The 27362-nt window shown below is 38.3% G+C and overlaps 1 protein-coding gene across 1 annotated transcript in view; it reads left to right on the plus strand.

The window, feature by feature from the left end:
- Positions 1–9995: 9995 nt before the first annotated feature.
- Positions 9996–27362, plus strand: part of Psmb2 (proteasome 20S subunit beta 2) — a 32437-nt gene continuing 15070 nt past the window's right edge. The window contains exons 1-3 of the mRNA XM_047521529.1: positions 9996–10206; positions 15483–15605; positions 18538–18608. Coding sequence (XP_047377485.1) covers positions 10116–10206; positions 15483–15605; positions 18538–18608 — 285 coding nt within the window. The 5' untranslated portion in view covers positions 9996–10115. The remainder of the gene's footprint in view (positions 10207–15482; positions 15606–18537; positions 18609–27362) is intronic.

Consider the following 27362-nt stretch of genomic DNA (forward strand, 5'->3'; position numbering starts at 1 on the left):
TTTTTTAAAAAGGAGAAAAAGGAAAATCTACTGTATGACAGTCATATACTAATGAAACCTCCCAGTGTTCAGTAGCCTGATGCATGAGAGGTACCTGACAATGAGCTTCAAGCCTCCAGCAGGCGTTGAAGGATGGGATTTGCCCCACCCAAAGATCAGAGTTACGGCTTCCAGGATTATCCAAGATGGCCTTTCTGGCTTCGAAATGTGTTGGCAAATGGGGAGCTGCAGCTCAGGGGTGGACGTGGTCAGCTGGAGGTCCTGGAGATGGGATGCGGTTGTCCGGCAGGGTTCCTGGAGGTCCGGTGTGTTTGGTGTAGTTGTGGGATCCTGGAGGCCGGGACCTCCTGCTTTTAAGGCTTTCTTTTTTACTACTGGTTTTCCGCAATTTGATTGTGATGCAGATCTGTGTAGCTCATTTCATGTGGCTGGTGATTGGGGATTGTCTAAATTCTTAGATATGTTAGTTTTTATTTTCCCTCCAATTTGAAAACTTAATTTCCTTTTTGCAATACTGGGGATTGAACCCAGGGACACTTACCACTGAGCTACATCCCCAGTTCTTTTTGTTTTTTTAATTCGGAGACCGGGTCTCATTACGTCACTGAGACTGTCCTCAAACTTGTGATCCTCCTGCCTCCGTTTCCCCAGAAGCTGGAATTATAGGCATGTGCTATAGTGCCTGGCCCTTTTTGCTATTATTAAAATTTCTGTCTCCCTCTCTCTCCTTTGGGGACTTTAATTATATTACATTAAGGTATTTGATCTTGACCTACAATTTAGTGATGTATTTTTTATTCTGCTTCCAATCTTTTTCTCTCTCTTTCACTTTGGGTAGTTTTTATGTGATATTTTCCATAGACTATAATGGTTGGAATTGGGCTTTTCCTTGGCATTTTACATTATAGCATCTCTTATTCTAGAGGTCAAGGATTGTATGTGAGGTTTCTGCCAACTGTTAAGCATGTCTACTAATGATGTATTTAGTAACCAAGGAAGTAATCAGTGGTGAATCTCTGAACCTAATGGACCCACTATGAGAGGGGACTAAACTTGGCCTCTATTTGTTATCTGATCCTCATAAGCCTTAACCTAAGTGGGGAGTCATGATGGCTCTTTGAAGTCTTAGGTATAAATATTGAGTTGGATCCTATAACCAAAGCCCTTAAAAATCTGGGTATTCCCTTTTCTTGGTATATGGTTGCCTGAAATGACTATATCATCCCTTGGGGAAAAACTAAGGTACTCAATACTAAATGTATTTGTCCTGGTGTTTTAGAGTCTTTGGGGAAGGACTAGTACTTCTTTAATTAGTAGGTTCTACTTGCTTGGGTTTGGACATTTGACAAGTGATTTGAACTTTCTATTGAGGTGACTTACCTCTGTATTCCAATTTATTCTTTATCCCTTTTGATTATGTGTATGTTAAGCACTACCTGGTTACCCATCTATCGTGCCCCTAGGAAGACTATGTTCTTTGTGACATCTCTTGAACCTGGAGGCCAAGAGTTCCTCTCTGGTCACTGATGTAATTACAGCCATCTTGTTTTTGATGCCTCTGTGCTGGTATCTTAGTCTGTTTTCTGTTGCCATAACAAAACATTTGAGATCCAGTAACTTATAATCAATAGAATTTATTTGACTCAGTTCAGGAGACTGGGAAGTCTGAGAGCATGGCACTGGTATCTGTTTGACATCTGGTGAGGACCTACTTGCTGCATTGTAATGTATTTATATGGTGGAGGGCATTACACGATGAGACAGAACAAGTGTGCTACCCTGAATTTCTTTTCTTTTTCTCACAAAGTTATTAATGCCATTGTGGGATCTGTATTAGTCAGGGTTCTCTAGAGGAACAGAATCAACAGGAAGTATGATTATAAAAGGGAGATTTATTAGATTTGCTTACACAACAAGAAGCTGGATAATCCACAATGGCCTTCTGCAGCTGGAGAGCTGGAAGAACCAGCAGCTGTGCAGTCTGAGGTACTGAAGCCCCAGAACAAGAAAGATCAATAGTGCTACCCTAGTCCGTGACCAAGGCTTCTGAAAACTACCTGGAGAATCACTGGCAGAGTCCACTTTGGAAGAGTGAGGAAATAAGTCATATATCCTCAGGAACAAAACAGCAATCAAGAACTGTTCAAGAAGAGTGGAGCTTGCATCTGCATCTGCTTCCTTGTTCTTCCAGCTTTTATTCCATCCTATTGGGCAGTGCCGTCCACGCTTAGGGAGGGGCTCCACTTCAGGTCACTATCCCACATGCCAATCATTCCTAGACACGCCCTCATTGACACACCCAGAGGCCTCTTAATCATCGGCATTTCTTAATCCAATCAAGTTAACAATTCAAATTAACAGGGTCCCATTCTCATGATCTTATCTATTTATTTATTTATTTATTTTTTTTTTTTGCGGTGCTGGGGATCGAACCCAGGGCTTTGTGCTTGCAAGGCAAGCACTCTACCGACTGAGCTATCTCCCCAGCTCATGATCTTATCTAATTGTAATTACCAATCAAAGGCGCCACTTCCAAATACCATCAACAAATGATCCTCTGTGCCCCCACAAAGCACATGATTAATAGGTGGGTTTTTGAACTGATTAGACCAATTTTAGCCTGTTTACTTCAGAGTCTGTTAATCTTTTTCTCCACAATTTGCCAATCCAATTCTAGTTTCTTTATTTTGTTTAACACAAATTATTGCTTTTCAAAAACTTCCAAGTGTAATCTCAGCAGCATATTAAAACCATCTCTTGGGGTCCTTGTTGAAATTGTTACTTCTTTGCATATTAGTATTAGTCAGGGTTCTCTAGAGAGCAAAGCCAACATACATACATACGCACACATATGTATGGTTATAAAAGGGGGATTTATTAATTAGTTTACAGGATCAGAAGTTGGATAGTCCTACAGTCGCCATCTGTAGACTGGAGAGTTGGAGGAACCAGGAACCAGCGGCTACTCAGTCCAAGAAGTTGGAGCCTCTGAAGAAGAAGGACAAATGATGCAGTCCCAGCCTGAGACTGAAGGTCCAGAAACTCCCTGGAGAATGGCTTGTCAGAGTCCGCTTTGGAAGAGTGAAGGAGTTGGAGTCAGAAGTCTTCAGGTGATCATAGCAGCAATCAAAGCATCCCCTCAAGAAGAACTGAGTTGAATTTACACTAGCTTCCGCCTTCTTCCACCTGTTGTTTCATCTAGACCCTTAGCCTATTGGACTGTGATCCCCACATTTGGGATGATTCTCCTTTCTGGAAACACCCTGATCTATACACCCAGCAGGTTCATCTTAGGCATCTCTTAATCCAACTGAGTTGACAATCCAGATTAACCATCACACTGTGTCATGGTAGAATTCTCCCATGCTGAGAATTCTGTCCTATCTTATATTCCCTTGATACAGCACACTCAATATCCACACCCAAGCACATTATGCTGGTTCCTGCTGGCACTTCTTAAAAGATCCTGCTGTTACTTTTATTCTCTGTATAATCTTTGTCCTTTTTGCAGGACCAAGATATCCCCAGAGAGGATGTACTGAGATTTGACCCTAACTATGAACCACTGGACAGAAAGGGAGTTGGGGACAGATCCTAATAAGAGAAAGAGTTATTTTATAGGACACCTATCTTATTTGAGGCTTTTGCATAGATTTCTAACATAATCTTTCAGCAAGAGGGATGGATCACTTCTGTAGACTAGAGAGATTAGAAGAATCTTAAGATTTAATGTTCTTGGTTTTGTTGCAGATATATCCCTATATGAGGTTTCACTCCTTTGTCAGGATCCTAACTTGAAGTAAGAGACTGACTTTAATTCAGTCTTTTGGAAACTTTGTCACTCTGCAGTTAAGTCTGGGCCTGACCTTCAGGTCTCTGCTCTCAAGCTGTAGAAGAGGGTCCCTAGAATGAGCATGCCAAGGAAACCTTCTGATTCTCACACTTTGCTTCAAATTGTTGGTTAACAGAGTTGATATCATCAATTTTTCATCTTTAATGAATCAATATCACAAAGCAACAGCCACCCAATTCCTTGGTCCTTGCAATTACTCTTTTATATTTCTCAGATGTCCAAGTGTTTGTTTCAACTAGAGCACCCCCTTCTACTGTATCCCATTTTCAGTAAACACAGGTGGAAGTCTCAACAATTGCACTGCTACAGTTTCGCACAAGGAAACTCTGGAGGACAAACCATATCCCATTTTTAAGTTAAGGGAACTGATCTTTAATAACTGTGTCAGTAAATCAATGGCCAAGTGTGGACATAGGTGTACCTTCCAGGCGAAGTTGACTTCCATCTGGCTGAGAAAAATTCTCTGAATAAAACTAAAATTCTCTGACCAAAATGTCTGACAAGAACAACTTAGAGGAGGAAAAGTTTATTTTAGCTCATGGCTTATGAGATTCAGTCAACTCCATCACTCTGGGCCCAAGGTGAGGTGGAGAATCATGGAAGAAGGGCTTTGCAGAGGACAGCTACCTACCTCATGAAGGCCAGGAAGCAGAGAGAAAAAGAAGTTGGGGATGAGGGGAACAAGATATAACCCCCAAAGGCATGACTGCCTACAGTTACCACCCAGCATATTAGTCCTTTCAAATTATTAATCCATCAAATGTGTTAATCCACTGATTAGGCCACAGCTCCCATAATCTAATCATTTCACTTCTGAATATTCCTGTATTAGACACAGGAGTTTTAGGGGTAACACCTCATATCCAAACCATAACACTGGGACATTTGTGCCAGGTAGGTAAAGGGGAGAGGAAGAGGGCATCAACAGCATCCACACATTAACTGCCCTGAACACTTCAGGATGTAATTCTCATTTCCAATCTACCCTTGTCCCAACCCTATTATCTAAATTGACAGAGTCTTTTGAGGATGGACTAGGCTGATGCTTTCATCTCAAGTTGGGTCTTTGTAAGGTAGCCTCCCATTTTATGGCCACATTACATAACAACACAGTCATTCTTTCTTTTCTTTTTTTCTTTCTTTCGGTACTGGGGAACGAATCCAGTACCACTGAGCCACATCCCCAACCCTTTTTATTTTGGGGGCTGGCTTTGAACTTATGATTCTCCTGCCTTGGATTCTGAGTTGCTGGGATTATAGGCATACACCACTGTGCCTAGCTGACATGATCATTCTTTATTAAGTTCCTGTCAAAGTCCCCAGGGTTTATAAGGGACTATGATGTATTTCCTTATATTTACCAAGCAAGCCTACATCCTTTTCCCATCTCAAGAAAATAAAAATCAAATCTCCTTCTGAATGTCTCTTTTGCAAATAAGGAAATGGTGCTCAGACTAACTGAATTTTGTACCAAAGTTGAAAGAGATAGGGATGAAATCTGATTTAGGTGTTGATTTTCAGTCTTCCCACTACATCTGGGGTTAGGAATCTATGTCCATGGGCCAAATCTAATTCCCTGCCTTCCCAAACTGTTTTATAAATAAAGTTTATTGAAACATATCTATGCTCACATTTTTTACCATTTTCCATTCCTTCAAAAGGACACTAGAGTTTATTCAACCTGTTGGAAAGGATTAAGAATAAGTCCAAAGTCCACAAAGATCTTTTATTGCATCACTGAAATAACAGATTGACTGCAGGACTGTGTTTCTGTGGCTGGATAACTCTTAGGTCTTATTCATCAGCCTGCTGAACTGTTCCTTTTTCAGAAAAATAGATATCATCCAAAATTTTTCTGATATCCTTCTTTTTCACTGTTGTGGTTTCCATGCTCATTTTTTTTTTTTTTTTGTATTGTCTACGGCTGCTTCCACACGACAAGGGCATCATCGATTAGTGATTACAGAGATGGTGTGGCCTGCAAAGCTAAAAATATTTACTCTTCCTTTACAGAAAATGTTGTTTACTTCATGCTGTTCCCAGTGAGCCTCCACAGACTTCCAAATTCATTTTCTTCCTTGCCTCAGGTTTATTTGTACAACTAGCACAGGAGGACCACCCAGCCCATGCAGATGGCAGCCCAGGGCTCACACCCGCCCTTCTGCTCTCACACTGGCAGAGGTCTTTATTATGACGACTTCATGAGGGTGAGGGCAGCTTTGGGAGCCTGGTCAGGAGCTAGAGATGGACCTTGAGCTGCACCCTGGGCCTTGGTCTTGGTTTGAGCCTTGGCCTTGGGCTTGGCAGTGTGGGGATGAACACATTCCCAAAACTTAGGGTAAGCCATATAGGCAAGTCAATTGAGCTTGGACTCAACACCTTTTGGGATCTTGGGTTTAACTTCCTTCCCAAGGGTCTTGATAGTCTTGGCAGTGTTGACCTGAATCTTCTTCAGGTGCTTCTTGTCAAAATTCAAGTTCCTCAGGAACAAGGGGTCTACCTCCTTAAGAAAGTCATATCTTTGTGTTCAGGGTTTCTTTTTTTTTTTTTTTTTTTTTTCCTTTTTAACATTTTTTTGATTCATTGTATACAAATGGGGTACAACTTTTCATTTCTCTGGTTGTACATGAGCCACATCATTTGTGTAATCATACATGTACATAGGGTAATGATGTTTGTCTCATTCCACTATCTTTCCTCCCCACCCCTCATTTTCCTCTACACATTCCAAAGTTCCTCCATTCTTCTCTAATCACCCCCACACTCTGCCCCCTGTTATGCATCATCATCCACTTATCAGAGAAAACATTTGGCCTTTGATTTTTTGGGATTGACTTATTTCACTTAGCATGATATTCTCCAACTCCATCCATTTACCTGCAAATGCCATAATTTTATTCTTCTTTATGACTGAATAATATTCCATTGTGTGTGTGTGTTTCTTTATCCATTAAATTATTGAAGGGCATGTAGGTTGGTTCCTCAATCTAGCTATTGTGAATTGAGTTGCTATAAACATTGATGTAGCTGTGTCATTACAGTATGCTGGTTTTAAGTCCTTTGATTATAAACCGAGGAGTGGAATAACTGGGTCAAATGGTGGGTCCATTCCAAATTTTCTGAGGACCCTCCATAGAGTGGCTGCACAATTTGCAACCCCACCAGCAATGTGTGAGTGTGCCTTTTTCCCAAAATCCTCACCATGTGTTCAGGGTTTCTTATGCCATTTCTGTGCCATTTTCAGAACTGGTCATATGTGGTGTGGTTCTCGAACTTGTCCATGAATGCACCAAAATTCCAAAGTTTGTTTAATTATAAGACTCCAGTTATTCTAAAATTTTAATTGGAGAGGCGTTCTCCCTGCTTCTAAGCACAAGTTCAGTCTTAAAAACCCACGATACTCTATACTAACATGAAGTTAGGACAGCTCTAGTTTTACTTAGTTAGAGGCAATTTTAGAAGTCCTGGAGCGAAAAGGAAAGATTGGTGCTTTAAAAAGAAGTTTATTTTTGGTTTGTTTGGTTTTGTTTTGGTATGGGAGGTTGAACCTAGAGAGCTTTAGCATTGACTACATTCCCAAGTCCCTTTAATTTTTCATTTTGAGGCAGAGTCTCACTAAGTTTCTTAGGGCCTCACCAAATTGCTGAGGCTGGCCTCAAACTTGTGATCCTCCTGCCTCAGGCTTCCTAGTCACTGGGATTACAGATGTGCACCCCCACACCCAGCTTGTTAGGAGTAAACCAAATGGCAGATCTTCCAATTCAGAGTTCTGTAGTTTTAATGAACAAATGAGTGAATGATTATTGATATGTACAAAGGAAAAACTCTGAAAGGATACAGACATTTGGTGGGTTTACCTTTGGTAGGAGGAAAAGAGATTTAATTTCTCACTTCTGTATCATTTGTGTATGCATATATGTATTACATAACTGTGTACTTTTCTGCAACTAAACAACGGAGAAAGAGAGTGGGCTAGCAGTAACTGGGCTTCCCCAGTGGTGTTTAAGAAAAGAATCTTTCTAGGATGATGGATGCAGCTGTGTTCATAGTGGGATGGTTGACTTAATGACCTCACTTGCCCCTGGCATCCATTTCATGATAGATAGGCTGCCCTAAACTCCTCAGGCTCTAGGTTCTTTTACGGGCAGAGAACTAGAAGAAACATTCAGAGTGAAACGAGTACTTCAATTTTTGAAGAGACAAATAAATTGCATAGTTGTGTTAGGAGATATAATTGCAACCCCCCCCCCCCCATTTCTCAAGAAGCGAGAATGAAGACTCAGTTGTGGGTACTAAAACTTATGGAATATTTTACCATCATCGGAATTGCTGCAACATTGAAAGGGATGACTGTTATTTTTTAAATTTAAAAATTACAAGTACCCAGGTGCAGTGGCACATATCTCTGATCCCAGCAACTCAGGAGGCTGAGACTTGAGGATTACAGGTTTGAAGACAGCCTCAGCAATTTAGCAAGACCCTCAGCAACTCAGCAAGACCCTGTCTCAAAATAAAAAAATAAAAGGACTGGGGATGGAGCTCAGTGGCAAACTGCCCCTGGGTTCAACCTCCAGTACCTAAATAAATAAATAAACATTATAAGATATGATCTGGGAGTGTAGCTCAGTGGTAAAGTGCATGTTTTAGTATGAACAAGGCCCTGGGTTTAATCCCCAGCGCTAAAAATAAATAAGCAAACAAACAAAACATATGCAATACATGAGCATTGTAAGACATTTAAACAAAACAAGTGTGCACAAAATAAAAATAAAAGTACTCTCTTTGAATCACACTTACCAATGCTTATAATTTTACCTTAAACATTGTAAATAGATATTTTCCCATTCATATTCAAGTATTCATTTTTTAAACAACATTGCATTGTGCTACAGATATGAAAGGATTTTCATTTTCAATCTTGGGCCATAGAATATGTAGGTATATTTAGCTTCATTTCATTTCTTTTTGTGGCTATATTATATTCCACTGTATGAGTATACCATCATTTATATAACATTTGTATTTAAACATGTCAGTTGATCCCTTCTTTGTTGCTCTTGCAGTAGGGAAACACTATCTCTGTACACAATATTTGGGTTATTTATGCAAATCTTTGGATACATAAGATCCAAATACATAAGATTATTAAAATTACACACATTTTTTTTGAGTGCTAGGAATTCAACCAAAGGCCTGTACCATGCTAGGTGAGCACTCCACCGAGCCACTCCCCTGGACACTGAATTTTAAGATATCAAATAGTCCTTTATGAGGTCATATAATCATAATATTATCACCAATTCACATTTTTCTCATTGTTTATTTGTCATTTTGCCAATTACCATCAAGATTGAGGATTTTTTTTTTCAGGTTTCTTGGTCATTCATGTTTCTTTCTTTATGGATTGCTTTTCTTAATCTTTCTTTTTGTTTGTTTTTGGAGACAGGGTATCACCATATTGCCTAGGGTGGTTTCAGATGCTTGAGGTGCTCAAGTGATCCTCTGGCTTCAGCTTCCTGATCGCTAGGGTTATAGACATGAGTTTAGGAATGGCTTTTAAGTTACAGATATCAGCTATTTCATCTGAAACATCCCCAGAATGACTTTGCACCATATTAGAGTTGTAATCTTATGTAGTCAGAGCTGTTTTTTCCCCGTATTGCTTCTTAGTTCTCCGTCACGTTCAGAAATATGACTCTTCCAAAGATTATGAAAGCATTTTTTTTTTTCTTTCTATCATTATCTTTGCGACTTTGGTCATCATCCTTCTATCTTTAATGCAATCATGTATTATTTTTGTGAAGGATGTTAAGTAGGGCTCCTCTTAACTTTTCTTCAATCTGGTTTGCAGGGAAGGGGTTCCGGAGAGATTTTTGCCCAGCAATGAAGAGAAAGAGAAACCTGCGAAACTACCACTTTTGGGCTACCACACGTGCTTGGCTCTTTAAATACAGTGCGTGATTTCGCCCTCAAACGGATTTTTAAAATTCAGATTTGCAGATAAAAAGCTGGGTGTTACCCAAGTAACGATTGGCGGAGTCAAGGACAATCCCAGAGGCAAGCGCAGGGCAATGCTCCCAACGCCACGCCCCTTTCCAATCTCTCGCGATAGTTTACGTCATCCGAGAGCGCCAGTGACCCAGCCGGTCGCGCGGTCTGCGTCGCGCGGAGGCTCGCTGGGCAGTGCTGTCTCACCGGTGAGGCGGAGAAACCGACAGGTCCCCCATCCTGTCCCGTTTGCAGACCCCAGCCTTCCGCCACCATGGAGTACCTCATCGGCATCCAGGGCCCCGACTATGTTCTTGTCGCCTCCGACCGGGTGGCCGCCAGCAATATTGTCCAAATGAAGGACGGTGAGAGGAAGCACAGGCCCTGCCGGGCCTGGGTAGGGAGGGAGTTCGTGGGGATGTAAGTCCCGGGGAGATCTGGAGGGTAGAACCCGGGCCATTCTGCGGTTTTTTAGAACCGAGGAGACTGTCAGGACAATCCCAGGGCCCTGGCATTAGCTCCTAGGTCAATGCTGTCCTTTTGCTTCGCTAAATGCTTCTTACTAAGTGAGAGAGTTGCCTAAGGGAATTAAGTTTGTAAGAATTGAAGCGCCCGCCCAGCTCTAGGCTCCCTAGAACCCCGAATTTCTCATAAGTTTCCGTTGTCGCTAGTAATGCGGTTAGTTTGCGGTCAGTCAAAGATGGGATCCTGGGCAGGGTGAGACTGTGGGACCAGAGATTTGGCATTTCCCTTCTGCCTCCCTTATCTAACTGTGTCTCAGCATCAATCCTCCTTTTTCAGTTTTCTCTGGCTTCCAGGTTTTCCTTATAGTTAAGTAGTTATTGGAGTTTGGAAACTAGTGCCCTATCACTTATTTGCATTAATGCTTTGTACAGGTTATTTTGCAGTACCCAGATTTACTCATCTGTTAGATAAGTAATATCCAATTCGAAAATTGTTGGGAGAATTGAGTGAATTGAGTTGTGTGCAAATGCTTCACACTTGACAGACATTTAATAGTAATAATGCTGCACACTATCTGGTGCCTAAAGTGATTTGCATTAATTCATTTATCCTTTTGTGATGGGCACTATTATATTCTCACTCTGCAGATGTTAATTTGAGGCACAGAGGTTAAGAAACTTGCCTAAGGTCACAAATGGCAGAACCCAAGTTCAACCATGTACGATCTGAATCCAGATATTTTACTCATAACAATTATCCCATACTCTCTATAGTAAAGTAACTCAATACATAATTTAAAAAATATTTTGATTGTTGATCTGCACAGTCCAAGGATGTGCTTTCATGATCCATTATAGATGTGCTACTGTTGAAAAAGTGTGCTTTGGGTCAGATGATTTAAAATTCATTTGACAAATTGTTGGGGACACCTATGTGCACTTTTTACAGTGCTGAGGGGATGAAAGAAGAGTTAGATGTGATCTCTATTTTTAAAGAAGTTACAATTGAGATGTGTGTACAAATAATAAGGACAAGTTAGAAAGTGATTTGTTGTAAGACAAGTGCAATCAGACTTCTCAGTTAATGCAAAGGAAGAATTGTTGTTAGGTAATTAAGAGGAAGAAGAGATTCTTTCTGGTTGTAGAGATTAGGAAAGGTTTTGAGGGTAGGTGACAGTTTATCTTGGGTTTAAGGAAATATATTTCATCTGGGATTTCCTGCAGGATCTGAACAAAGGCAAAAAAGTATCTGCTACTGTTTTTGTAAAGAGATAGGCATCTATTTGGTTGTCAAGACTGTGACTCCCATCCAGGAAAATGGAAAGAACTCTGAGGGACTTTGCTTGAGGTCTGCCCTTTCTAAAGAAGAAAGGAGGATCTGAAATTGGTTCATTAAACATCTGTGATATGGATTGTTCCTCAAGTGAGATTACTTTATGAAATTCCATGATTAGTTGGTAGAGGTTCTGTTAGTAAACCAGTCTCCAAAGGAGTAAATTTGTTTTGAGAATAAATAAGCCCATTATTTGAATACTGAGGTCTTTGATTAAAAAAATTATTTGAGCATGAAGTAGTGCTGAGGTAAAGCAATGACCAAGTCAATACCTTTACAGGTTTTCTGTTTAATCCCATAATGTATATAAAATCACTTTGAGGAATAGATTGTACTTTAAGCCCACTTATATGCACAGTACTTCTAGTTGTTACAGGGGGTCAACCTATTGAATATAATCCATAGAAGGGACCAAACATTAAGAAAACAAGGAAACAAGTACTATAAAATGATTTTGTATGAGAAATGAAGTATTACTAGTTAGTATTAGATTACTTTTAAAATGAGTTCAGGAGTAAATCCTAAGAGAATTCACAGAAAAAAAAAAAGATCATTATGGTTTGGGAGAAAGAGAATTTTAGCTCTCAAAAGACAGTAGGAAGGGCTGGGGTTGTAGCTCAGTGATAATAGTACTTGCCTAGCACATGTGAGGCACTGGGTTCGATTCCCCAGCATCACATAAAAATAAATAAAAAGTATTGTGTCCATCTACAACAAAAGATATTTTTAAAGAAAGATGATAGGAAATAATTGCACTCAACTCTCTCATTTTCCCTGTAGTTTTTTCCGGTATAAAAATTTTATGATAGGTTGGGCATGGTGTCATCAGCCTGTAATTCTAGCCACTCAGGAGGCTAAGGCAGGAGTATCACAAGTTCAAGCCCATCCTAGGAAGTGTTACCAGACCATCTTAAATTAAAACAAATAAACAAACAAACAAACCCCATTAATTTTAGAATTGTATTGAGAACTTCTCCTAACCATTTCATGAAGGAACTTGTATAGAATAAAATACTGAAAATAGTAACCTTTTGAGACTTATTTTCTGCAAGCATAAAATGCAAATAATTGTTATAATCAATTTTCTAGTAGGTCAGTTTGTTAAAAAAAGAAAATTGAACTCAGGGGTGCTCTACCATTGAGTTACATCCCAAGCCCCTTCCCCTTTCTTCAATTTTTTATTTTTTTAATTTTTTTTATTTTTTTTATTTTTTTACGTTTACATAGGGTAATGATGTTTATTATATTTTTCCCCTCCCCCCCACCCCTCCCACCCCTCTCCCTTTCTTCAATTTTGAGATAGCATCTTACTAAGTTTCTTAGAGCCTCTGCTGAGGCTAGTCTCCAACTTTCCATCTTCCTGCCTCAGCCTCCTGAGTTGATGTGATTACAGGTGTGCTCAGTTTGTAAAATATTTGGATACTGTAGAGAAGACATATCCCAAAGTTTGACTGCTTATTAAAGTTAAATGGTGCCACTCTGGGTTTGGTTATGCAGCATGCTGCCTTTTGTGCCTCTTTTCTCTTGGCCTTTATAGAATTGCTTTTAAGTTACTCAGAGTATTCCAGCCCACAATGAACTCTTGGTTCTGAATTCTAATAGCATATATAATCTGAACTACATTACCCAACACTGAGGATAATAGTATTGTACGTGTATAGAATTCAGTACAGTTTTCCTTACCATTTTACGCATTTGCACCTGGAACTTAGAGAGGCAAATGATTTGCCCAAGTTCAGAGTACTGGGTCCAGATCACAATGGAGGTTAGTCCACTTGGCTTTACGTAGTATTACACAATGTTGTTCATTTTTTTGTCCATTTGTTTCATGTATATGGATCTTGTAAATTCCTTGTCAAGGGCTAGAATGCCCCTAGAGCTGTACGGGCAGTTTCTTATAGAACAGAGAGCCATTACTATCTGTTACTTATGTTTTTGTATCATCCTCCACTGGACATGTTCACAGTTTAAAAAAAGATTTGGTTTTGTATTAAGTTCATTTTTAAAATTCAGTGGCTTAAAAAAAAATTCAGTGGCTTAGTGCTTACAATTTTAGCCTTTTCTTAAATGTGACATAAATTCTTTGTAAACTCATTCCCCCTCCAAAAAAATAAGAACAGCTTTTTTCTTATAACAATAGTGCAAACTTATTAAATAATATTTTCTTACAAAAGTGGTGCATATTAAGTATAGAAATTTAGGAAATACTGATAAACAGAAAGAAGAAAATAAAAATTGCCCATGTTCTTACCACTGGCAAGAACTTAGAACATACCCTTCTGGTCCTAAAGTGAATGTTTTATAAACAAGTTTGCAAACTAACAGTTTTTAAATCTGTAGCCTGTATAACAAAGTGTATTTGTTTAAGTTTTTAAGGCAAACGATACTATCTACAGACGCATTTTATGGGGGTTTTCCCCTCAAAGTCTAAGAATCCATATTACCAGTATCTACAACTCTCCAACATTTGTAAAGTATTTGATAGTGACATTTATTCTTTAAATCCTATTAAGAGATTTTGATATTTCAAAAGCTTTCATACAGGAAACATGTCTCCCAGGGAAGATTATTCAGCACTATTTGAAAAATGAAAAGTGAAAGTGAGGGTAAGATAGGAAGATTTAGACTTTTTCTGAAGCTACTGACTGAATACGGAGTTTTCTTCCTTAGGCAATAATTGTGATCTGAATATTTATCTATCTAATCTGAAGGAGTCTGGTTCAGCTAGATAAGGGTAGAGTATTAGGATTTTTGTGAGGTATTTTAAATGACTTACTGTTAGAATATTTGCTTTGGCAACCACTTTTTTTGCTTTGGAAATGGAGTTGGTTTATATTCTCAGCTAATTTTTTTCTTCCTTCTTGAGGTGATTCCTTAATTCTAATTGTCGCACTGATCCTTTTTATATTCACTTTTGTATATATATAAGTACAATAAATAACATTAGTATTTGTAGAAACATTTCACAACTTTGTGATCATGAACCTAAAGGTAATCACCATTGACTGGATTCCTTCAGTTTCCTCTGTTCTATTCCTTGCATTTCATATGCCTTTAAATGTTTTAATTAGTATTTTATTTATTTATTTATTTTGTTGTGGGAAATTGAACCTAAGACCTCACTTGATTTACCACTGATCTACACCTAGCTCCAAATTGTATTATTATTATTATTATTTTGTGTACTGGAGATTGAACTTGGGAGCTTTACCTCTAAGCTACATCCTAGCCCTTTTAATTTTTTTTTTATTTTGAGACTAGGTCTTACTAAGTTGCTTAGGGCCTCCCTGAATTGCTGAGGCTGATCTTGAACTTGCAATCCTCCTTCCTTAAGCCAGTCACTGGGATTGTAGGTGTGCACTACCACACCTGGCATCCAAATTGTATTTTATTTTATTATTTATTTTTGGTACTTGGAATTGAACCTGAGGTGCTTAACCACTGAGCCACATCTCTAGCCCTTTTTTATTTTTTGAGAAAGGGTCTAAGTTGTTTAGGACCTTGCTAAATTGCCAAGGCTGGCTTTGAACTCAAGATACTCCTGCCCCAGCCTCCTGAGCTGTTGGGATTACAGGTGTGTGCCACTGTGCCTGGCCAATTTTTTATTTTAAATTGTCACATTTCATCTGTATTTTTCAACTGAAATGGACATTATTAAAATATGCCAATGGTTTAACATGGATAATGAGAGAAATTAATAGTTTCCTATTGAAATCTTCTAAAGACAGTGATTAATAAAATTACTCAATATAGTTAACTAATAAACCTGTTTATAAAGTTGTATATGTATTAGCTGTCAATTTATGTTAAGGCAATTTCTAACATGAATTTTTTCTTTGACCAGATCATGACAAGATGTTTAAGATGAGTGAAAAAATCTTACTCCTGTGTGTTGGAGAGGCTGGAGACACTGTACAGTTTGCAGAATATATTCAGAAAAATGTACAACTTTATAAGATGCGAAATGGTGGGTAAGACTCAGAGTATAGCTTTGTCAGGTGTATTAGATTGCTAGGGCTGCTGAAACAAAGTACCACAGGCTGAGGGGATTAAGCAGCAGAAAATTTTCCCATAGATCTGGAGACTAGAAGTCCAGAATTCAGATGTCAACAGTGATGATTTCTTCTGTCTTCTGAGATCTTTGTTCTTGGCTTATAGATGGCCATCTTCTCCCTGTACCTCACATGATATTCCCTCTGTATTATTTGTCCAAATGTTCTCTTCTTATTAGAAGGACACCAGTCGTATTGGATTAAGGCCCACCCTAATAACCTCATTTTAACTTTTTTTGTGTGTGATAACTGGGCATCAGACACACAGACATTCTACCATTGAGCTACCTCTCCAACCCTTTTTATTTTAAGACAATCTTGCTAAGAGGCCAAGATTAGCCTTAGACACGTGCTATCCTTCTGCCCCAGTCACTGGGATTACAGATGTGTGCCCCCCCCATACCCAGCTAATATCAGATTTTTTAAGTGTTAGATATTTCAGAGAATGTGATTTGAGGTGAAGTATATATTAATCTCAGAGCTAAAAGACCTGAGAAAACTTGGCTTTACTATTCCCTCACTGCCCCCATATACTATTTTCTAGGTGACAAGGCATTTATCTTCTATGGGCCTTTATTTTCCTTATCCAAAAATGGGATTATAATTATATTAATGCATAATACATATGAAAATGCTTTGTTAATTAAAAGCACTGTGTAATTATAAGGCATTTACTGTGCCTTAAAAGGATTCTGTGTTACATTTCTGTTAAGTTTCTGTCTACAGACATAATTGGAACATTGTGAGATATTTTGTGAGCTTTCTCTGGAGTTAATGAGCACTTATCTACAGGGAAGGCCTCCTATCAAACAACACTAGCTACTAGTCCTCTAACCTAGGAAAGCTTGTAATGGTACTCTGGAAGAGAAAACCGAATTTCCAGTTATCTACTTCACAGTTCAGTAACACTTACTTTCCATGCTGTAAAATTACATTTTGCATATGTAATGATATTCAAATTAAGAGCTTAATTTACATATGTAAAATGACTAGATAAAATTGATTCATACAGTTTTTTAGGCAGCACATTTAGCACTATACATCCAATTCCATAATTTTTTTTTTTTTTTTTTTTTTTTTTTTTTTTTTTTTTTTTGTGGTGCTGGGGATCGAACCCAGGGCCTTGGGCTTGCAAGGCAAGCACTCTACCAACTGAACTATCTCCCCAGCCCCTTCCATAAATATTTTTAAGGATCTCATCTATGTTAAGTATTGTGCTTAGTACTGCACAAAATTCAAAAGATGAACAAGGCTCAGTCCCTGCTATTCAGAAACCAAAAGCACATGATACTTAGGTTTTTAAATTGTTTGTTTGTTTGTTTGTTTGTTTTTATGTTACTATGGGTAGAACCCAGGGATGCTTTACATACTGAGTTATATCCCTATTTGAGACAGATTTTATTAAGTTTCCAAGACTGGCTTCCAATTTGCCATTCTACCTCAGGCTCCCACGTAGCTGGGATTACAGGTGTGTTCCACCGTGCCTTATTGGTACTTAGGTTTAAGCATTTTTAAGGTGAAGGAGTCTGATAATGGTTCTGAAATACAGTAGGTACAGCAATATTTTACCATCTCTGCTAGGAGAGGAAGGCAGCCAGGACAGGGAGGAGGAGAGGGAAAAGGAGTTACTGGGGAACAAAATTAACCAAATTATATTGTTATACTGTGTGTACATACTATTCTATACTATTCTGTTTTCATGAGACACCGCCACTTTTTTTTTCTCTCTAGCTTCTACATATGAGAGAAAGCATATGACCCTTGACTTTCTATAGCTGAACTGGTATTTTACATGCAAGTCCACTGACTTGTGGATTATTCTTGTGCCTTTTGTCACTTATCTGATTTTACTGGGGAGTTAAGTTCCAAAGTTAATGCATTCTTAAATGCATAGTTGACATTATTCCTCTGGTTGTGTGTTTGTTGGCATTACAACTTTTTAAAGAGGTTTAATACTCTGTTTTTAAAAATATTGTAGAATGATGGAAACATTCTTTTTCTTTCCTTTTTAAAATATTTTTTAGATGTTGATAGACCTTTATTTATTTATTTTTATGTGGTGCTGAGATTGAGCCCAGTGCCTCACACATGCCAGGTAACTACTCTACCACTGAGCTATGACTCCAGCCCCAAAACATTCTTTTTCTATGACTTTTACTTTTTTGAAAATCATACTACACTCTTAATAAAGCTATGTGTTTTTTAAGCCAGGTGTGGTGGCATACTCAGAAGGCTGAGGCAGGAATATTGAGGTCAGCCTGGGAAACTTAGTGAGACCCTGTCTCAAAACTTAAAAAAAAAAATTAAGAATGGCTGGGGACATAGGTCAATGGTAGAGTGCCCTTGGGCTTGATAATAATAATAATAATGCAAATAATAATAATATTGTATCTTTTTTATAAAGTATGACTCTGAGACTATCTAACTTCCAACCTCTCTTTTCCAGTGTTCTTTTAAAATTACTAAAAAAATTAGCATCACATGACTGATTTTTCTCTTCCTCTCTCCCTTACTGCCACTTTACTTTTCCAATATGTGTGTTTGTATCCCTTTCCTTCTAAAGAGGAAACTACATTCTGTTGATGAATTAATAACTTAAGCAAGACTATGTATTTGATCAGTTTGAACAGTTACCCTGATCCTGTTTGGAGCCAGGAAATTGCTATCAGTACTTACCAGCTCTTTCACAGCTGTTACATGAGGATAGGGACTAGAAGTAGGATGGTACCCCCACCCCCATCTATGTACATTATATACTCTGAATAGATAAAAAATAGTGGACTTTAAAAATAGGCACTGTTATTCTTTTTGCTTCACTTTAAGTATGAATCTTTATCTCTGTACTAGGATATGAGTTGTCTCCGACAGCAGCAGCTAATTTCACACGCCGAAACCTGGCTGACTGTCTTCGGAGTCGGGTAAGCAATATAGCTGGCAGCCTTAGATGAGAGCAGAAAAATCACTGTACTTCTTTTGTCTTCTTTCCTTTAGGTACTGGAAGTTGAACCCAGGGACACTTTACCGCTGAGCTACGTCCTCAGCCCCTTTTATTTTTATTTTGAGGCAGGGTCTTGCTCAGTTGCTGAGACTGGCCTCAAACTTGTGATCTTCCTGCCCCAACTTTCCAAGTCACTGAAATTATAGTAATGCACTACTGTGCTAGCCATCTGTACTTTTCTTATGTTCCTGTTAGACATGAGCAGTATTTTTGCCCTTTTCAGCCCTCCTGAACCTTTCCATTGCTATTCACTCATTTTTCCCCCCTTTGGATTTGTTTTCATTTTGCACAGTTGTTAATTGATGTCTAGAAGGCAAATATACATTCACAAAGAATTTGTTTGGGGCATACTAATACAAAGGTCTGTTTTAACATGAAGGACTTTTTTCCTCCCTAAAGATTTTATTTTATTTATTTTTGAACAGTTGTAGGCTTAACAACAAAATTAAGAGAAAAATACAAATATTTCCCACATAAACTCCACTCATACACATATTTATAGCTTCCAACATTGTCAGCATCCATCAGAGTGGTACATTTGTTGAAGTTTATGACCTACATTGACACCCAAGGTTCATAGTTTAGATTAGACTTCCTCTTGGTGTTGTACATTCTGTGTAATGTGTAATGACCTATACCCATCATTATAGTGTCATATGTAGTGTTTTCAGTGTCCCGAAAATCCTCTTGCTCTACCTGTTCACCCCTCTCCACCCACTCAACGGCTGACAACCATTGATCTTTTTACTCTCTTTGTTTGTTTGTTTTTTGTGGTGCTGGGGATTGAACCCAGGGCCTTGGGCTTGCAAGGCAGGCACTCTACCAACTGAGCCATAATCCCAGCCCTTTTTACTCTCTTTGTAGTTTAACTTTTTCCAGAATGTCATGTAGTTGAAATCATACCTTAAGTAACCTTTTCAGATTGGCTTCTTTCACTTAGTAATATGCATTTAAAGTTCCTCTGTCTTTTTATGGCTCGATAGCTCATTTCTTTTTAACTCTTAATAATATTCTATTGTCTAGATGTAATACAGCTTATTTATCCACTCACTTCTGAAGGACATCTTGGTTGCTTCCAAATTTGGGCCAATACAAATAAAGCTACTGTAAACATTCATGTTTAGGTTTTGTTTGGATGTAAATTTTTATTGCCTTTGGATAAATTTACACCAAGAAGTGTGATTGCTGGTTCATACATTGAGTATGTTTAATTTTGTAAGAAATTGCCAAAATTTCTTTGAAAGTGTTTCCATAGCAAATCATTATTCTTAATTCTTAACGACTAAAGGTTCTTAAATGGCAGTAGAGGTAAACGGTGCAGATTTTCATTTTCAGATTATTTATTTGTGCCTTTTTATGATCATTTTTGCCAAAGCATAGGGAGTTATTCCTCCTCCCTTATTTTCGCCTTGTTCTCTTAGAACTTTTTCAGTTCTGTTGACATCATGTTAAAAGATGCACCATTAAGGATTAAATGCATTAAAGGTTGTGTGGGATGTGCCAAGAAAGTTCATATGATTAAGTAAGATGTGTATCATTCCCTTCCCACAGGGACTAAGTAGATAGTGGCTTACCATGTGACCTTAGCCCCCTGTGCCTGTTTACTCATCTATAATATCAAGATAACTTCCCAACCCCACAGGAGTGCTAGGAAGATGAATGCTTGTAAATCATAATATTTAACATTCATGTGTCTTTTGCCCAAAGCATTTTGCTTAATAATTTAATCTACTCACAGTTCCTCTGAGATAGTAGTTAATTCTCTATTGCTGATACAAAGTGAAAAGCATAAAGTGGCAAAGGGACTGGTTCAGGTCAACAGCAGGACAGATGGAGCCACAGTAATGATACTATTATTTGACTCTTGCCTTAAGATTGCCTCTTTTGTTCCTTAATAGTTTCTAGAACCCTAGTGCTGTTCATGGTTATGTATATGATTGCTTAAACTGAGCTATATAGAATCCAAACAAATACAGGTGTTAGGTTTTTTATAAAGTTAACACATCTTTTTATAAAGTTGCACATCTTTCAAGCAGTTTATTCTCCAGTGCCTAATACTACTGAAGTAAGAACTTCTTAGTACATAGAATCTCTCCCAGTACTAGTTTTGACCCAAGGGTTTACAATCTAAATGATCATGAAGTTTGAGGAGCAGCTGGAGACATGATGGATTGGGAGGAAGAGACAAATTTACATACATTGTTTTGATATGAGTGAAAAGTCGGTGGTTGGTTTGTTTGTTTGTCTTTTTGTTTTCTTGGGGTGGGGTGGGGTTTGGTACTAAGGACTGAACCCAGGGGTGCTTAACCACTGAGCAACATTCCCAGTCCTTTTTTATATTTTATTTGGAAATAGGGTCTCACTGAATTGCTAAGTGCCTCCCTAAGTTGCTAAGGCTGGCTTTGAATTTGCGATCCTCCCGCCTTAGCCTCCCAATCTGCTGGGATTACAGGCATGTGCCACTGTGCCCAGCAGTGTTCTTTTCTTGTTCATTCCTCCTTGAGAGAGGAAAATGGGTCATATAGAATTGGCCACTAAGAATTTCCCATGGTATTCAGCAAGAAGTATGCCATGGCTCCCAGTTGAAATGTTCCTCCAACTTATCAGGCAGAACCGAAATAAGAATTCCAGCTTTGGGCACAATAAACACTTTGTCATTAAATGCTGCAGACATTAAGTGAATTAAGCTCCTTTTAGAATTGAGATAAGAGTGGCAGTGTGCTTCATGCAAATGCAGTGAATCCTGTTAATCTTCCCCTGGCAGACATGTTTGATGTCTTAACAAGTAAATATCCCTTGTAGACTGTGTTGTAGAATTCTAGTAAATGTTGACTACTTCTGCCTTGTGCTTCCATCATAGGTTCAGTCCTTGCTCCCCTACTCCTAGCAAAGTAGATTTTTAGTTCTAAAATACGAATTTATACCTTAGTCATTTTATTCTGAGAGAAAGGTGATAGTTTTGTCAGTCTTCCTAATAAGTAAAAAGTCACTAAATTTAGTTGTTTAAGGTCTAATTGCCACACACATGCGTGTGTGTGTGTGTGTGTGTGTGTGTGTGTGTGTGTAAGAGAGAGAGAGAGAGAGAAATGTTTGGTGGGGAGGACATTTATTAGATTATATAATGAATCGTATGTAAACTGCTTCTGTAAGATGGCAGGCAATTAAGCATTGTAGTTAAGAGCACAGTCTGGAATTAGGCTGTCAGGCTTGAATATTTGCTTAAGGACTTGCTAGCTGTAGGTCTTTGGACAAATTCTAAGCCTGATTTCCCTATTCACAAAATAGTAATACTTCATAGAATTATTTGTTGTATAGATTAAATGAGGTAGTCATGCAAAGTTTTTCACATAATGTATAGCACATAAAACTAGTGAATGATTTTTGTTTTCATGCTGCTGTTCTTGTTTCACTAATTGGTACACGTTAGCTTCCTGTAGTGGACTTTTCATTGTGCTATTTTAGTTGAACTGATCTGTTAGTAAAGTGGGGGATTGAATATTATGTGCTAGAATTTGTTCTAGATCTGTACAGTCTAATATATATGGTAGCCACTAGCTATGTAGAGCTCTTTAAATTTAAATTAACTATAAATTATAAGTATTCTTATTATGATTCTGTAAGATGTGTGTCATACCTATTTTACTTAAAAGCTCCTGAGGCTGGTGTGTAGCAAGATTAAGGATTTCTCTTGATTTGTCCAAGTATATGTGTCTGAAGGGTATGGTGGGTGCGTGTGTGTGTGTGTCTGTGTGTGTGTGTGTGTGTGTGTATAGACTATAAACTGAGCTAAGATTCTATCTTCAGATGTACTCTTTTGTTCTGTTTTCTTTTTTAATTACTAATGTCTGAGTATGTTTGTGTATTTAGAGGATCCTAAAATGTTCCTTTCTATTAAATGTCAAGATCCCCACGTATAGATTAAATGAGGTAGTCACGTAAATTATATAGATAAGGTATGAATATGTATCTATTCACTAAGTATATCAAATCCAACCCCTTCTTTTATAATCTCAAATAAATTACTTATGTTTGCTGAGTTTCACTTTCCTCATCTGTTAAGGAGTATTCAAATGTGTCAGAAATTTTTTTAAAGTACCCAATTACAAGAACTGAAAACAAGTGGTTCAATAAAATATATTTAGAATGAATGAATGATACCGCCCTAGAAAAGAGTATTTATTAAATGACCCCATCATTAAAGAACTATTTGGATTTTTGACAGGATTATTTTGAAATTTTTGCAGTGACTTTTAGAAATTTGGAATTTGAGCAAGGCTTGCTTTTTAAAATTCTCCTTAATGTTTGATTAATCAACTAGGAAGGATGAAAAGTAATAGGGTTATTTCTTTCTTACAATTATGAATTATGAATTATGCAGCATGTTTGGTATAGAGTTGTAGCAAATATTGACTACTTCTGTCTTGTGCTTTCTACCATAGGTCCAATCCCTACTGGGATACCCTAAAATTATCTATTAGTATTCACCATCTGTATTTTACAGATGTGGAGACTGAGGTATGAACTAGCCAAATTTGTTGCCCATGGAGAATGTGGAGTTTTGTGGACAAGTCTAATGTAGAACGCTGCATCCATGGTGTATAATCTTCAGGACTTTACTACTGCCACTTATTGGCCAAACTGTTCTTATAGAACTTTTTCTGAAGTGCTTCCTGAGCCTTTGGTACCTAATATTTTCATAGGGCTAAACTTGTAAATGCTTAGTAAATAAACAATAGAAATAATGAATTGGAAAGATATCTAGCCCGGTTAAATAGTTTTCAAACCTTATTTCATAAAGCTACCTTAGGAAACTCACCAAGAAAGACCAGTGTTGTGAAACTTTAGCTGTGTTTCATGTAGATCAACTCTGCTTTGATCTCTTGTATATATAGAAATTGCATGTGAAATTTTATTTGAAAAGGTAGCTGTACCATTCCCTTCCCACCATAGTGTAAAAACTAATAATATAATGGAAAGACCCTTCTCTGAGAAGCTTAGCACTAGCTCTACTGTGAGTTAGTTGAAAACCTTGGGAGAAAGAGAGCAATTGATTGGATGATTTTTATAGTTTCTTTTAGTCCCCAAATAGCATGGTTTAAAAGTACGATGTCATATAGCTCAGTGGTTGAGCATGAGGCTAGCGTGCTTAGGGCCCTAGGTTCAATCTCTGGCACCAAGGAAATAAATAAAGATCCAAAGTCAAGACCATAGTTAGTTAACTTTTTCAGTGAAAGGAAAAGGAATTTTAGAAAGAATTTTCTAGAAGTGACCATAACTTGTCCTAGCAGTCTGCTATGAATTTGAGTGAATTTGGTCTGGTTAATAGTAGGCACATACAGTGGGCTCCCACCCTAGAAGAATCCTGTTGCTTTGAGCCTTCTGTTTTGCAATAGTTATTCTTTCATGCCTTAAGTGGCTGGCACAAAGACATCATCTGTTTATTGGTATCACTGAGGTCATGTGACCTTGTGAACAGATGGCTCAGGTGGAACCTTTACTTTGCAGGTCTTGTCCCTAAACACTACCAACCATTTGTTACATGTGATTAAAATATCACTAACAAGGGTAATTTCAGTGCTTTTTGGCAAATGTGGTTAGCAGGATGTGACATGACGCAGCACTGCCTTCTTCCTCCATGTGCCATCTCCCTTGAGGCCTCATCTCTCTTGCTCTCCCCCATCTTACCCATGCCCAGGCTTGCCTTCTAGCTCACCTGCTCCAGATGGGCGGCACAGTGGGAGGACACTGGCAAAGGCAGATGTGTTTATTTTCCGGAGACAAAATGTTGTGCTGCTGCAGATGGCAGTGCCTTAGAGCAAATGGCAGCCTTTGACACCGCTGCCACATAGCCTGGGCATCTTGACAGACAGTGCTGGCTTACTTATAGTAAAAGGGAAATTGGGGGAAAAAAATCAAGATGTTAATCATGAATTGCCTGGACATTTTGATGCCAGCAGCAGCCCTTTTAGACCTGGAGATCAGGTTTTCCCTCCACCAGACATCAGTCAGTTTGTCAACTAAATGTGGATTTTAAAAGTCTATGGGCCCAGAGTTATGTCTGTTCATAACTTTTGCCCTCATAGCCTCAATAGAACACAAAGTAAAAACTGGAAACACATAACTACATTCAGATGGATATTCAGTGGTATTGCAAAACACATTTATATCCCAGGTCACATCTCACAGAGGTCTCTTAGGGGTGGCTCATGTCTGCCCCATTGGAGATACTGTTGTTCTATTTTTAGTGATCATTTTGATTATCCAGAGGGCCAGGGACAGATGTGCTTTGAAGTTGAGGTTCCTTAATTAATATGACAACACTTTGTACTTATAGTGTTTTTCTACCAAGAGGAATAAAAATTCTGACAGCTGCCCTTTTAAGCAGTTTGCTTATGCAGTCATTAAGGTTTGAGTAAGTCTATTAGGAAGACAGAGAGTGGCTGTTGAGTCATTGTACTTACCTAGGCTCCTAAGAATGTCAGGAGAAGATTCTTCTTTGAAGCTACTAGCTTTATTAGGAAACCTTTATTTCCCTCTTTAAAAAAAAAAAATATGTGCTGTTTTTCCCAGCCCTAGTGCTGATAAAGTTAGGAGTTTGCAGGTGTAAAGTCTTCCCCCTCCCCTTCCCTGTCTCTCTCCAGGGGGTTGTATGTGAGAAGGTGTTGCTTTCTCACTTAGAGAGCATATATGTGCTACCCTGTTGGATGCCTGCTGTGAGCAGAGAACCCCTGTTCTGGTTGAATGAAATAAGTCTGTTGGATGACTGGAATTGTGCAATCTTATAATGCCAACTCTTCACTTAAAACGTCTTTCCTATCCACAGTGGGGAGGGGGGCCGCAATATTGGTAATTGATTTAGATTTATATTGTTCTGAAATTTGTGTCTTAAACATTTATAGTTTTCTGCTAACGTTTGGTTTAAGAATAGAGCAGCAGAATATTGTGTCTGTTTAATAAGAACATACTTTATTTATACAATGTTTACCATTAGAAATAAAGATTTAGGGGCTGAGGTTGTAGCTCAGTGGTAGAGCGTTTGCCTGGCATGTGTGAGGTACTGGGTCCCATCCTCAGCACCACATATAAATAAATAAATAAATAGTGTCCATCTATAACTAAAACAATTTTTAAAAAGAAAAAGATAGATAGATTTAGGTTGGATGGGGTAGCACATCCCTGTAATCCCAGCTACTTGAGAGGCTGAGGCAGGTGGAAACAAGTTTGATGCCAGCCTCAGCAACTGGTGAAACCCTGTCTCAAAATAAAAAACGAAAAGGGCTGGGGAAATAAATAGCTTAGCAGGAGAGTACCCTTGGGTTCAACCCCCAGTACCTCAAACAAACAAACTAAAACATTTTGTACACCACCTTCTTAAGACTGCATTAATCCAGTACCCCGATCTGAGTAGGCATAGGTCTGTGTGCATGCCCTCACACACACTCACAGATAAGAAAGTGCATATATCCTGGCATTGTGATGCCTCTTTTTAACCTGCCCTGACCTAGAATCAAGCAGAGGTGAAATTTAGGAACTGATTACCATGAGGTTTTCTTTATACTCTCCCCCCAAAATAACATCAAAAATGAAGGGCAGTGAAAAAGGGTGGACTAATGTTTTTGACCTGGGAGGTGGTTGCATGTGAGTTTGTTATATTCATTAAGCTATACATGTGTGTTTTATGTACTTTTATATGTTATTTTATTAAAGGCTTAAATAAATAAAAACAAAAACTAATAGGGTAGAAAAACATAATTTTTAAGTTAAAAATGAAAATAAAAATGTATAGATTTACTAGTACCTTTGAGTGTGGATAAGAAAGCAAATAGAATTACCCAGATTGGAAAGAAAAAAGGAAGGGAAAAGAAATAATAATGTCTGAATCTTTGTAAACTAAAGTATTTTACCAGAATTCCTTACTTCCCTTTCTGATGCCTCTGAATAGGTGCAACTTCTTATAACCGAGATGTTCTGTAACTGCTAATAGTTATTCATTCAGTAAACCTCCAGCCTGCATTGTCCTTGGGGCTGAGGAAACAGGTGCAAAGCTCAGTGTGTGCCTTCAGATGGGGAAAAAGAGAAGAAAACAGTCAGTTGCACTGCTGAGTGACAAGTGCTAAGATACCCATATACACAGGGTGCTCTGGGGACACAGAGCTTAATCTGAGCCTTGATGTACTAGCTGTTACTAAGAAATATGAAACAAAAGGGAAAGCTGGAAGCACAGACCCAAGGTGAGTGAGAATGTGTGTTAGGTTAGGCATACTGTTTGAAAACAATGTTCAGGGCAGGGACTAGTTCTCTGCGCTTTCAACTTCTATTTTAACTACTTTAGTTAATGGGGTACTATTTATGAATTAGAGCTCTACTGATTAAAAGCAAATATAATTATGGCACATACTATGTTTATTAAATTCATACTCGAGTTTGTTAGCTAAGACTAGAGTTTTGGGGGAATCATAAGAGATTAAAATTAGAGAGGTAGTTCATGTTATGAAGATTGATAAAGCTTTATCCTGAAAGCAGTAGGCCTCTGTAGAAGCTTGTTGGCTAAGAAAAAGTTAGTGTGAGCAGATGAGATTTGGTTATATCATTGGCTACTCTTTGGTGGAAAATTTGGGGCAAGAATGAAGGAAGCAGGGAGACCTATGAGAAGCTTTCATATCCACTGGAACTA

This window comes from Sciurus carolinensis, chromosome 1, assembly GCF_902686445.1.
Source record: "Sciurus carolinensis chromosome 1, mSciCar1.2, whole genome shotgun sequence".
Lineage (NCBI taxonomy): Eukaryota > Metazoa > Chordata > Mammalia > Rodentia > Sciuridae > Sciurus > Sciurus carolinensis.